Raw genomic sequence first — 13,602 nt, 5'->3', positions numbered from 1 at the left:
GCCCTGCCAGCTCTTCCAGAAGTCACAGCATTGCCAGTTTGAGGCTCTCCAGGGCTGCCAGCAGTGATATTGCCAGGAAGAGCTCAGCAGATTTCAATGTCTGGTCCAAGGGCCTTGCTTAAAGGTCATGGAATAGACCTGGAAGAGGCTCCAGCTTTGCTCTGGGGTGTGATGACAAGGAGTGTGAGCTTCCCTAACTGCCTCTAGCACTTATTTCTTAATCTTTCAAGTCACAATTCTCACTAAGATTGCAGGAAGGGGAAGTACTTGTAGGACAACAAATTACAGTAAAACTGATTTCTAATCAGAGGGATGGTGCAAGACATGAATGTTCAAGTTGGAATTTAATTCCATCTAAGCATATTCTGCCTAATAAATATTTTTTTAATTTGCTTTTCTTATTTTTTTAAACCATATTATTCTCTAGCTGAACCAAAAAAACATTTAAAAATTACCATATTTTCTACCAAAGTAAAGAACTCTACTTGTTAAAATAATTTTGTTTTAAGGTGTTTTTAATAAAAACTAGTGAAACAGACACATTAAATAAACATAGAAAAAATAATGGGGCTGCCATGTTTTCTTTGGGTTGTGGTTGGAACATTTACTAAAAAATTGGTAAATTGAGAGGCAAATACTTGTCCGGATCAAAGAATCAAAATCTTCTGCCCTTCTCAGGGGACCATTGAAACAACCAGGGCATTGATCTCAGACAGGTTTTTATCCATCACTCCTGAAAGGGCTTCACAACCAACTTTGCCAGCAGTACTCAAATCCTGATTTATCAAAAGAGAAGGTTCCTAGAGGTTATGCACCTCAGATATAGAAGTGCAATCTCCTATTGCCTGGGAGATCACTTACACCTAATCTGTACTACATTTCAACAGGAAAGATGGAAGGATACCCAGAGCAGAACATTTATAGTGATGGATATGTTTGAACTCCAGGAGGAAATGGAGTTGGTGGCTTTATCTAATTGTATTTCTTTTGTCCTTTTCCCCTTCATAAATTGTAAGGTTGTGGTTTCCCCAGAGTTGAAGCAGAAAAAAAATAAAATCTCTCAAGTGGTTGCAGTGTGTGCCCATGGACTTCCCAGCAGCATTTTTCCTCCTTTTATCAGTGTCCTATTTCTGGGATGCAGGGACAAGTTGGTGGCCACTGAGTAGCTCCAGGCATTTCCTTCGATCCAAATATTGGGTCCTCCATTAGGAGTAAGAAAGTTCATCAAACGTGGCAAGAAAGTCAACGGAGGGGATTCTGTCCCTCTGTCCCCTCAGGTGATTTCCCACCTCCAGGCCCAGCGCAGGGAGGAGCTGGAGCTGCTGCAGAGCCCAGAGGAGGCTCCAGGATGGGCAGAGGATGGAGCAGCTCTGCTGGCAGGAAAGGCTGGCACAGCTGGCATTGCTCACCTGCACAGGAGAAGCTTTGGGCTGAGCTCAGGGTGGCCTTGCAGGGCCTGGAGGAGCCCCAGGAAAGCTGGAGAGAGACAATTGCCAGGGGATGCAGGGACAGCACACAGGGAATGGCTGCCAGTGCCAGAGGGCAGGGCTGGGTGGGATCTTGGGAATGAGGAATTGTTCCCTGGCAGGGTGGGCAGGGCTGGGATGGAATTCCCAGAGCAGCTGTGGCTGCCCCTGGATCCCTGGCAGTGCCCAAGGCCAGGCCAGGCCAGGCAGTGGGAGCCATTCCCTGTGTGCTGTCCCTGCATCCCCTGGCAATTGTCTCTCTCCAGCTTTCCTGGGGCTCCTCCAGGCCCTGTAAGGCCACCCTGAGCTCAGCCCAAAGCTTCTCCTGTGCAGGTGAACAATGCCAGCTGTGCCAGCCTGAGAGGACAGAGGGACAGAGGGACACTGGGGCTTGGAGCAGCCTGGGACAGTGGAAGGTGTCCCTGCCATGGCAGGGGTGGCTCTGGATGAGCTTTGAGGTCCCTTCCACCCCAAACCATTCTGTGATTTATAATTCCATGACTCCAGGCCCCCCAGAGGACTAAGGCCTTGTTCAAAGCCATGTTCAAATGGTTGTGCAGATTCTCCTCACAGTGCAGGAGGTTGACAAATACAAGTTTGGTATTAACTCCACAGTTTCCAGCACAGCCACGGTGCCATTTGATGAGGGGAAGTTGTGACCATGCTCAGGTGCCACAGAGAAGTGACATCAGGGACAGGAAAACACAATTCATCCTTCCAGGCCTTCACTGGCTTTCCCAAGAGTGCCTCACTGTCTGGGTTTGGAAAAGCGCCACTGCCATCCCTTTTTCTCACTTTTCCTGTCTGCCATCTCTCTAATTGCTAAAACCTGTCTTTTGGCATTCTGAAAACCTGGTAGATGAGGCATAGAAAAAAAAGAAAAAAGGAAACTTGGTATAAATGACTGTGTTTATTTGAACTTTGAGCACTGGAAAGTACCTCCTTGTTCACTTGGGGACTTTTGCTGTCACAAAGTGAGGCAAAATACCTGCAGCCTCTTGGAATTACCTTAGCCCAGCTGGCTCATTCACATGAAATATCTCAGATTTTTTTCTCAGCAGAAAAAAATTCTCTTAGCATTTATTGACAAGCAGTTCATAATATGAATGGGAATGAGAAATTAACTGTGTGTCTTTCAAAAGGTTTGGCCATAAATTTTCCCCTTGATAAGTATAAATACCTCCTAAGTGCCAAGTCCTCCCCTTACTTTCTGCCCAAACCCTTCTCTTCACCTCAGACACCATTACTGAAAAATGCACTAAAATTCACAACAGGGTGCCAAATTACTTCTGTATTTTATGCTGAGTGTGTAACAAATTTGAGCCAATCTTTCACAGACAAAATGATATCAAAAGTCAGACAAAATATTGCCCAAGGATAATAATGTGCCTCTTCACTCTCCATCTCCCTGATGAAGAAAACAGGGAGAAAGATCATTAGGTGACATTGAAATGTTTTTCCGAAAATATTGATTTGCAAGGCTGCATTTACCAGCTCTAAAATACAAGTAGCAGCCTGCAGAGTATTTCAGAAATTGGCTGAAATATTTTTAGGCAGCACATTATCCTTGTATTCAGGTTTTTAAGATACAGAGGAAACCAACATTTCTGCTTCATAAAATATAATGTATATTCGACCTGCAGCAGCTTGCAGTCCTTAGGATGAGCTTATTTTAAAAGCCAGTGTGTAATTTAAAAATCAGTACTTAGAAGCAAGTAAATAGTCTTGCAAAAACTTTGAAGTATTGAGGAATGTTTTTCAGCTATGGTATTCACCAGTTTAAATTGACAAAAAAAGGTTTTTTATGAGCTATCATAGGAGATAAACTTTCTTTCTGCTCATTTGAAAAAGGAAATGACCACCAAAAAAATCACTTATTAAAAATTTATGATGATATCCAGCAAATAATTTCTGAAATATAACATTTTCTGTCTCTATCAATATCTGCAGTGAAAAATAGAGATATACCCTTGATAGAAGAAAATATTATGATTATTATGATTATGATTAAGAAAATAATATCATTAACCAGCATGAGGAGGCTTTTTTGCACACTAAAGCTGTACCATTGCCAAACAGCACTAAAAAAATAAGGGTATATAGTACTTTGAGAGACAAAATTTACAGCAGGACAGATGTATTTAAAATCTGCTTAAAATACTTCAATGTGTGTTTATATAATTTACTTCCTTATACATAGCTTTAGCTTGACAAAATTTCAGAGCTTGCATTTGATTTTTTTGGTTACATATATATATATATATAGCTATTATGCTGTTTTGTATATAAATTGTTCCAGGGAAAATTTACAGTAAGAGAAATGTATTTAAAATCTGTTTAAAATACTTCAGTGTGTGTTTCCATACTTTACTCCCCTATACATACCTTTAGTTTGACCATATTTCAGAGCTTACATTTGATTTTTTGATGAAATTATGCTATTTTATGTATAAGTTGTTCCATCTTAACCAGAGAGAGAATAGTTTTTGTGCTTGTGTACATGGAAGGGATATTTTTCTCTACCCACAACAGGCAGAAGAGTGGAAATCTCTGCTTCATGCCACCAAGTGCTGTGTCCTGGGAATGCTTTATAGATGAGAGCTTGAATTAAGTGTCTATTTAAGAAGAGGAGCATGGGCCAGCCTCATTAGTGCTAATACAGGAAGATTTAAATTATGTTTTTGTGCCCTAGCAAGGTCTTCTGTACCTCTGGGGGACTGCTGGAAAGGAGGGCAAGGAGGGCTTCCACGCTGCTCTCCATTAGCAGAGGAACATCCTTAATTTCTTGCCCTCCGTTCCATGGGAGTTTTGCTGGGAGGAGCTGCTGAGATGATTCACTGAGACAGAGCATCCTGCAGATCTCCTGTCTCCTGCAGCAGCCAGCTGAACATGGTGTTCTGCACAGCAAAACCAGAATCATCCCCTGCTTCATCATTATAAACAGCTCCCTGATGGCTTTTCTTGCAACATCACTGTTGCAGGGGCTGTGTCTGCAATAGGAAATACTTTTGGCAATGAATATTTATGGCTGATGCAAAATCACAGCCACCAGGCTATGCAGTCCCTTAGGGCAGCTGTGTGACTCCAGATTTCATGCACTGGGAGTGAAAAAGCCAAAATTACCTCTGCAGAAACCCTACCATGGGCTAGCAATTTTTAGATTTTCACAGTCCCCACTGCCCCTATTCCCCTTTCCTGCCATCCAACACTCACAGGATCCCTGATGCTGCAGTGGGAGCTTCTCCAAAAGGAGAGAGCATTTAAAATGTTGTATGGGAATCAAAATCATGTCTCATCCATCCTATGCAGTCCCTTAGGGCAGCTGTGTGCCCCCATGTTTCATGCACTGGGAGTGAAAAGGCCAAAATTATTTTGTCTCTGCACAGACCCTACCATGGGCTAGCAATTTTTAGGTTTTCACAGCTATCCAGTCCCCCCTGCCCTTTCCTGCCATCCAAAAACTCACAGGCTCCCTGATGCTGCAGTGGAAGCTTCTCCAAAAGATGAGACAATTTAAAATGTTGTGTGGGAATCGAAATCATGTCTCATCCATCCTATGCACTCTCTTAGGGCAGCTGTGTGACCCCAGATTTCGTGCACTGGGAGTGAAAACACCAAAATTATTTTGTCTCTGCACAGACCCTACCATGGGCTAGGAATTTTCAGGTTTTCACAGCTATCCAGTCCCTGTTCCCCTTTCCTGCCATCCAAGACTCAGAGGCTCCCTGATGCTGCAGTGGGAGCTTCTCCAAAAGGAGAGACCATTTAAAATGTTGTGTAGAAACCAAAAGTGCTTTTAAGTCATGTCTCATGCATCCTATGCAGTCTCTTAGGGCAGCTGTGTGACCCCAGATTTCGTGCACTGGGAGTGAAAAAGCCAAAATTGTCACTGTGCAAACCCTACCATGGGCAAGCAATTTTTAGGTTTTCACAGCCATCACAGTCCCTATTCCCCTTTCCTGCCATCCAACACTCACAGGATCCCTGATGCTCCAGTGGGAGCTTCTCCAAAAGGAGAGAGCATTTAAAATGTTGTGTAGAAACCAAAAGTGCTTTTAAGTCATGTCTCATCCATCTGTGGAACCCTGTCCTTTCAGCCTCCTTTGTGAGGAGAAAAGTGCAAGCCCTTATCATCCTGAAACACCCTGCAAAGCTGGGGTGGTGGGGAGCTCACTTCCCTGCCCAAGGGGATGAATTTGCTTTATTTATTTGTGAGAGAGAAAACCTTGATGTGAAGATAAGACAGCAGCTGCAGTATTTTCATGCAACAAGCTGATCCCTTCATTGGTGAAGTACTTCCTAATTAAAGGCCTCACTTTTGGAACCTGCTCCAGAGATACTGCTCTTGTTCAGCCCCTACCTGATTTAAAGTGATTTTTGTCCTCAGGTATCACTGTGAAAAGTCCAACTAAATCACCAGAGCCAAAAGATAATTGACAAAATAAACACAGAAAAAGAGCAAGAAAACACCTTAAAATCTTAAGTAAACAAATCTGCACTGTAAGACAGTGAAGAGGGCCAGTTTTTGATAAAAATAGTATACAAAGCATCTTGAACTCCTTAATTGAGCCACTTATTGAAGTGTTAAGGCTCATTTCACATTGGTTGTATAATTCCCAAATAAATACATCCATACACAGACATAAATTATATTTGAAAGATAGAACATATAAAATGTGCACATAGAAAGATAGAACACATAAAATCCAGGGAGTTTAGATTTAGATTTAAATGAAAAGTTTTAGATTTGTGCATACTAATTCCTCGTCATGAATACTGGGATAGTGGTGAAACAACTTTAACAGACATTTTTGGGTGACCATTTCTGCAGTGTCAGGGGTGAAGTCATTAGAGGAGTTTCATTAGAAATGTATTGGTGCACAGTAAGAAACATCCAGATGATACTTGTGAGACTTTACAGAATGTAAATCAGGAATTTTAGTGCAAAGCTAACTTTAAGATGCTGAATGGCAAAAAAAATTTACACAGACCCGTCAAGAATATCAGCCTGTTCCACTCTTATTTTCAGGAATTTCTACAGGTCAGACACACTTGAGACATCCCTATCAAAGTGCAAATTCTCTTAAATCAGGCTCTGCCACTGCTTGTCCCCCAAAACTACTCCCCATGCCCATGATGGGACCTGAGAAGAATTCCTAAGTGCATTTTCCAGGATGTTTTGCACAATGGCGCATTCTCATCACTCTGACCACAGGGCCCTGCTGTGATTCCTGTACATGACAACTTCAGTCACTTTGAGGGGTCTGAGCATTTCTTTCCAAGGAAGTTGTGACAAGTTTGAGGGCATCCAAAACCATATAGCATGGGGGAGTGGAAAAAGGGCAGAAAGTGATATAATGAAAGAAAGATCTGAAAGACGTCAAGGCCAGAAGTTGGTTTTTTTCTGATTCAATCTATTGGCAAAGTCAGTCAGTAGGACAGATAAGATCTGAGATTTGTGCATGAAGCTCAACTCCCACTTGCTATAATTCACAATTCCAGGCTGAAGCATGCACAGATTAGCAGATTGATTGAAGAATCCTGCAAGATTTCCAATGATGATTTTTTCCTCTCTTGTGCCTGCATATTTTTCACTATCTAAACCAACCCTTCCTGAACTGATTTGCAATGCAAATTCACAAACAGAATTGCAGATATTAGAAAGAGCTAGACACTTCCTAGGAAAGATGAGGAGGATCTATTCAAAGAGTTGCAAACATGAAGCTATTTAGAAGTAGCCCCTGTTTGGTTTGCTTGTATTCTAACATGAAACAAGGCTGGTACAATTCCTTTTTGTGGTTCACAACAGGTGAGGTGCTCACTTTACATACAAGAACCTTTCTAAATCAATGAAATACATAAGCTCAACAAGATCAGAAACAGTCCTTTTGAACACCACACTTTTCATTTTAATGATGCTGTACCCTTCCCTCTCAGGGGCTTCTTTTTCAATTAATTCCTGTTGGAGAAGTGTGAATAGCAGCAGGCTGTTTACATGAGAATGTGTCCCATGAGACTGATGACAAGAAAATCATCACTTACTACTGATGGCTTTTACTGGAGCTGGGAAAACTATTACTATAAATTGCATAATAAAAAAAATGGAGATAATAACTCACTCCTGTTCTTAAAAGCTCTGAGATCTACTAAAATGCTGTAAAAGAGATGCTACTATTATTATTTTAATATCCTTCAACTTTATTGTGGTTTTTTTTTTTTCCAATGGAAATATGAAAATTAGACATAGGGTGGGTAATATAACTTCTTTCTTTGTTTGCCAACACTTCCCATGATGAGACTATTTTCATTTGCTTGAAGTTTGACTTTTGTTTGGGTAGCAGTTTGCCAGGCCAGGTGTCTGCCTCAGGCTGAGTCATTTCAGCTGGAAGGTTTCAGCTACAATTCTTTGGCCATTTCCAAGAAGAAGGTGGGAGAGTGGGAAAACTGAGACATGGTAAATATCAATTTACCATAAAACCAGAAAAAAACCCCAAAACTAAGGTATTGTGAAACCTGAGAAGTCCCACCTGCCTCATGGATTTAGCAGTGGATTTCCAATTCAGGTGATGGCACCAGCCTCAGATGTTTTTACTGTACCTATAAAAGACACCATAATGGTGCCCAAATTTTGCATTCTGAGCCAAACCAAGTCAATAAATAAACAAAACCCCCACAGGATCAGATGTGGAGAGGATATTTTGCAGTGACAGAGTCCAAGCAGCCCTGAGCACATCCCAGCACTGCCTTTCAGTGTCTGGGTCAGTCAGGTGAGATTTCAGAAATCGGGGCAGATTTGTCACTCCAGTGTTTGAACCTGAAGGATGGCAGAGAGGACTGGAACTGGAGAATGGGAAAAAGGTTGGGGTATCCAATAGGAAAGGGTCATTTTGAGTGTTGAGAACAAGGCAGAGTGGAAATGAGAGCTGAGATGATAAACACTTTGAGTTCAGATTGATTTTGGAACCCAGAGAAGAGCCAGGACTTGGAAAAGGAAGAGCTGGAGAAAGCTGAGAAGGACAGGTCATTGTGAGAAGGAGTGAACAGAAAGTCTGCATCTTCTACAGAATATTCTTCTCTTTAGGATCTCTGATTCCAGCAGTTCTCTGCCTTTGGCAAATGTGTACAAACTCCTCTGGCAAACCACAACAGCTGGGCTGAACACAGAGCAAAAAACTGGGGCTGCTAAGAATAATTCTGTTCTTGGCAAAGAATGTGCCAGTATCCTTAGCAAGGCTAATCTCAATTATTTCTGATGATGGCAGTAACTGCTGTTCCCACTTTGCAGGAGGCAAGGGAAAGGGGGTTCAGTTTACTTAACAAAAAAAAGCTAAAAATAAAATTACACCTAACATAGGCCAAAGCAACATGTGCTGAAAAGGTTTTATTACAGTTGCAAAGGTCAGCAAGTGTGGAATACAGAAATTAAGAATGTAAGTACAGTTGTGGTCTCCCTCTGTTACTTGTGCATTACAGGGTGGGTAGTTTGCATGGCTTTCTGTCAGAAATAAGAACTGGCCAAATAATTTGTCCAAATACAAAAAAAACCCCAAAAAAACCAAGTTGGCTTGATTTCCAAAAAGCCCTGTTGGAACTCAGGCATAGTTCCATGGGAGTTAAATCTGCCAAGCAGAAACCTGCACGTTCTCCTGGCAGCTCATGCACTCAGCCAGCTCAGGGCACTGCTGCCTCCCAAATCCAGATTTTGGGAGAGACAAGGGGAAGGCAAGAGCTGAGAGGAGAGAGCAGGGCAGGAATGACAGGACAGGACAGCAATGACATGTGGCTATGCAGATGAGGGCAGCAGTTATTCCTAAAAAATAGGACAAGAGATTTCACATGGTGTCTCATTGATTGTTCTGATCAGCAGGGCAAAGAAGCAGAGGATCTAAGGCCAAATACCACAGAAGTGCCCAGCTCCCAAGTTTTTGGCTTTCCCAGAGCCTGCTAGGTGGGAGCATGCACAGCAAGGCTCTGAAAGCCCCTCTAAGGTTCTCTGGAAGCCAACAGTTCATTTAAAATTATTGTCAAGAAATGTTCTCCTACCTATTCTCCTATCTGTGACCTTATCATGATTTCTGAAGGATGATTTAACTTTCATTTGGATGTTTGCAAATGTCAAAATACCCTGCAGAGTGGACAGCACTCTTGTGTTTGATAGCACACTCATGGTGTTGCATGTTTTTATTTAAATGCTGCTTTAAGCAAGTCTTCATCCCAGCCCAGAACCAGGATGCTTCACATGCTGGAGGATTTGGAAAGTGGAAAGTCAATGTGGCAGAGAGCTGCCAACTCTAAAAACCATTTGTTTGCCTAATGCAGATAAATGCTGGCCCGTAGAGCCAAATTCTGCATTTACCTTTGCCACAGATCTGTCAGATAAAGCTAATTAAATTACTAAAATCTGTCTTTCCCAGGGGGTTGCTAAGCTGGGTGACGTGACTGCTCTGAAGGAGGAAACAAAACTCTCAGGAGCAACTTCATTTCAATGGGAGCAGGGCTTTGAACATATAAATGCTACATAAAGGCAGGTGAACTGGAAAAATTAACCCATAAGCTTCTGAAATTGAATATACAAAAAATGTGTGGATATTTTTTAGTTCAGTTTGTGCCTTATTGCCATTTTTCCTGGTGACCCAGGTGGCTTTTGAAAATGAACACATTGTTTCTGAAACATTCTGATACCACAGAGATGATATACTCATGAGGAAATTTATAATTATGTCCTCAAAACAGAATATGGACAGGGAAAAAACCCAACTAAGTAACAGCTCATTCAGTGTCATCTATTGTGAGTCACGCTTCAGGTGAATGGTTTGAGGTCACCCACAAAGCTTGTAGCAGAACTGAGAGCAAAGCAAAGGACTTGTATTGAAGATGAACAATAATTCTCCCTCTGTTTTCTCTGGAAAAAAATATTTATACTGATGGTAGGAGAAGCTGAACTGTAAATAAGGATATTTGAGCATTGATTTTAACTTCCCTTATAATGTATTTCAGAGTACTTTTAACCTCCAGTATGCAAGCTGGACCATATTTTGTAATTTTTTGGTATCAAATAGAAGTGCTTAAAAATTCAACCCATTAGGTTTGGAATCTATAAAATGAAAAGGCAACACACACACACATTAATAATATTTTAAAGCACCAGGCCACTTTTGCCTCCCCCTAGTATGTTAGATAAAATCTGCTGTGGCACTGCTGACCTCAAGCTACAACAGCAGAACATTGAGAACTGTTCAGGTCTGACCTAAAAACCTCACCTGTGACATTTTGGGCTTTCTAGATGAAACCAGGCTATTAACCTTATTTTCAAATTACAATGTCTTTTCTAGGCTTGGAGCAACCTGGTCTAGTGGGAGGTAGAACCCCATCAAGGAAGTAAAATCATTGGCAAAAGTTACAGCTCAATCCAAATTGCTGGAGCTGGAAATCTGCTTTCTGGGGGAGGAATTGTCAAGTTGGAAACTGTAACCTGATAGAAGAAAAAGCAATATTTCACCTGAGATACTAGTTGGTGTTCTCAGTGACTGGTTTTGTTTCTATTTCAATGACTGTGACTGCTGGATTTGTTTTGTCTGGCTACATAAATTTTGACAGTCATTTGAAAAATGGCATCATTTAAGAGGCAGCTTTTCCCCACCAGAATTTCCATGGTGGCCTCTTAGTGCAGCAGCAACACAGTGATTGATTTGTCATTCAGTTCCTAAACCCTATCAGCAGATCTGTTATATCATTGTAATGTCAAGCAAAGCACAACACACATGAAAACAAAAGATGATGTTGGCTTTTCATGCCACAGCTTGTGACCAGTGCCCCTGATGGTCTCAGGTGTGGGAGATGTCATGCCTTTCAGAGTCCAAATTGCTCGTGGTTTAAAGCTAATCCCCTAAACCCTTGGGAAAAAAATAGCAATTGCATCACTCCAGAGTGCTAAAGCCAAAACTAACAGAGCAGAAGGAAGTTGAGATCAGATGTCCGTAACAAAGTCATTTTACCTTACTGCTCTCTGCATTTTATCTGAGAATGGATACAAGATTCAACCTCTCTTCCTTCCTCTCCTCTGGCTCCAAAAAAAACCTCCAAAAAACCAATCCAGGAAAAGCTTCTAATAACTTCAGGAATAGCGAAATTATACTCCAGTTCTTCCTACAGGCTCACATGAAGTGCAGTATTTAGTGGCCCCATTGCTCAAAACTAGGAGCTACTGCAATCAGGTTTTCTGTCTTTTGTGTCCTCATGAATAGGTCTGAACATTGCCAATGTCAGAACAGTCAGGACACAATGGTAAAAAATTCCTATTCTCAATCTCTTTCTGAAGTCTTTCAGGGCCATCTGAACATCCTTGTTTTGGACTATTTGACTAGATTTGAAGCATCCTATTAGAATTTCAAGTCAAATTTATTTACAGTGTTATCTTTCTAAGCATGAAGAGCGCTCAGATAGTCACTTAAGAGGAAAGCAAGGTTAATGCTTTTAGTTCCTGTCTCTGCTTAGTGACAAAAGTACAGACATTAAAATTCTCATCTCATGTTTTAAAAGCCAGAAAGTCACTGGCTAATGAAAATTGGAACTTTGTTGTCCAGTAGAGAAACAGTCACCAGTGAAATGTGTGTGACAAACCATTAATTTCCTGATTTAGTTGTAGCAAAAAGTGTTCATAGCAAACTTGAGATGCAAGGCCCCCACGCAGAGGCAACAACAAGAACAAGGACCAACTGTGCCAAGGAGGGTAAAAGTCAGGAGAGAACAAGACACAATGACTGATTAGCTCTGTGTCATCATTAAATATAAACACAAATCTGGATTAACCTCCTCAAACAGCTCGTTTTCCGCATGCCAGGACAATCCTACGTGTGCAATTCCACCAACGACCCAGCAATTAGCCAGGCTCTGCTTTTCCCAGCTCTCAGAACCCAGGACATTCCTCTGACTGCCCTGGAGGGCTCTAGACCCTTTCAAGGAGCTCAGAGACCTTGGCACGGAGTGGAAAACACCTGTGCCTTTGATTTTAACCCATGGAAACAATTACCAACTTTGTGTGAAGAGTTACAAGCCACAAGAGTTTGAGTAGAATGATAGTGAATTTATCACAGGGTGAAAAAGTAGAATTTTTGGGATTTAGAATGGGAGTTCAGGAGGCAATCTGGGCGTGGAGTCTGGGCGTGTCCTGTCTTTCTTCTTCTTCTTGTCGTCCATTTTCTGCTGTGATGGTGACACTTCTGGATTGGTTTAGGGTAGAGACAGACTGTCTAACATAGGTGATAGGTATTGGAAAATTATTATAAATAAAGTACACGTAGTTCTTAGTATGAAAAGATCACACCACCCCAAGGGTGTTCAGTGTGCCTGAACCCAACGTGCTGGACAGACCTCCACAGGTCAGAGAAAGAATGTATTAGGTAAGAGCAAATAAACAACCTTGAAAACCAGAGCTGAGGAATCTTGACTTCTTTGGTTGTGGAGCTGGGAAAAAAGACTCTTTAATACCTCGGGAGCCATTTCAGCAACATGAAACCCAAGACCGAGCTGTGCTCACCTTTCACTGTCACGTGCACGCTCTGGCTGGTGGACAGCTGGGGCTGGACCAGGACGTTGCAGGTGTACTCGCCCTCATCCACCTCCTTCTGCACGTCCGAGAGCTTCAGCGTGCCGTTGTTCTCGAACGCCACTTGGCGATGGTTGAAGGGCAGCAGGTTGGAGTTCTTGTACCACTTGATGGAGTAGTAGGGGTACCCGATGACCCTGCAGTGGATGTAGGTGTCCCTCCCCGCGATGGCCGTGATGTTCTTCATGGGCCGGATGCTCGCTGGCCCTGCCAAGGCAAGGAAAGGAGCTCTTGAGGACAATTTAAAGGCACGTTTGCTCGAGGGAATGGGTGAAATTATTTCTGGATATACAGATGTTAATGGACGTGGCTCGCGCCGTGCTTCTTAGCATTTGACAGATTTTTACTTTTAAGAGCTACTTAAGTAGTTTTCCTAATCTTTGTATGCTCTACTTTTTCCTTACCCTGCAGCATCCATGCTAATTATGTGGGGGTATATATTTGTGTTATCCAGCACTTGCCTGATAAAATCTTTGCTGTGTTACAAATTAAAAGGCTGAGTGTGATTTAACTAATGTGAAATACTAACAC

The 13,602-nt window shown here is 42.0% G+C and overlaps 1 protein-coding gene across 2 annotated transcripts in view; it reads right to left on the bottom strand.

The window, feature by feature from the left end:
- DSCAM (DS cell adhesion molecule) overlaps positions 1 to 13,602 on the bottom strand; it is a 403,090-nt gene that overhangs the window by 164,396 nt on the left and 225,092 nt on the right. For both annotated transcript variants that reach the window (XM_058825080.1, XM_058825079.1), the window contains exon 7: positions 13,003 to 13,278. In XM_058825080.1, coding sequence (XP_058681063.1) covers positions 13,003 to 13,278 — 276 coding nt within the window. The remainder of the gene's footprint in view (positions 1 to 13,002; positions 13,279 to 13,602) is intronic.

Source organism: Ammospiza caudacuta, chromosome 2 (assembly GCF_027887145.1).
Source record: "Ammospiza caudacuta isolate bAmmCau1 chromosome 2, bAmmCau1.pri, whole genome shotgun sequence".
In the NCBI taxonomy this organism is placed as follows: domain Eukaryota; kingdom Metazoa; phylum Chordata; class Aves; order Passeriformes; family Passerellidae; genus Ammospiza; species Ammospiza caudacuta.
This window is presented reverse-complemented; position numbering and strand designations above follow the sequence as displayed.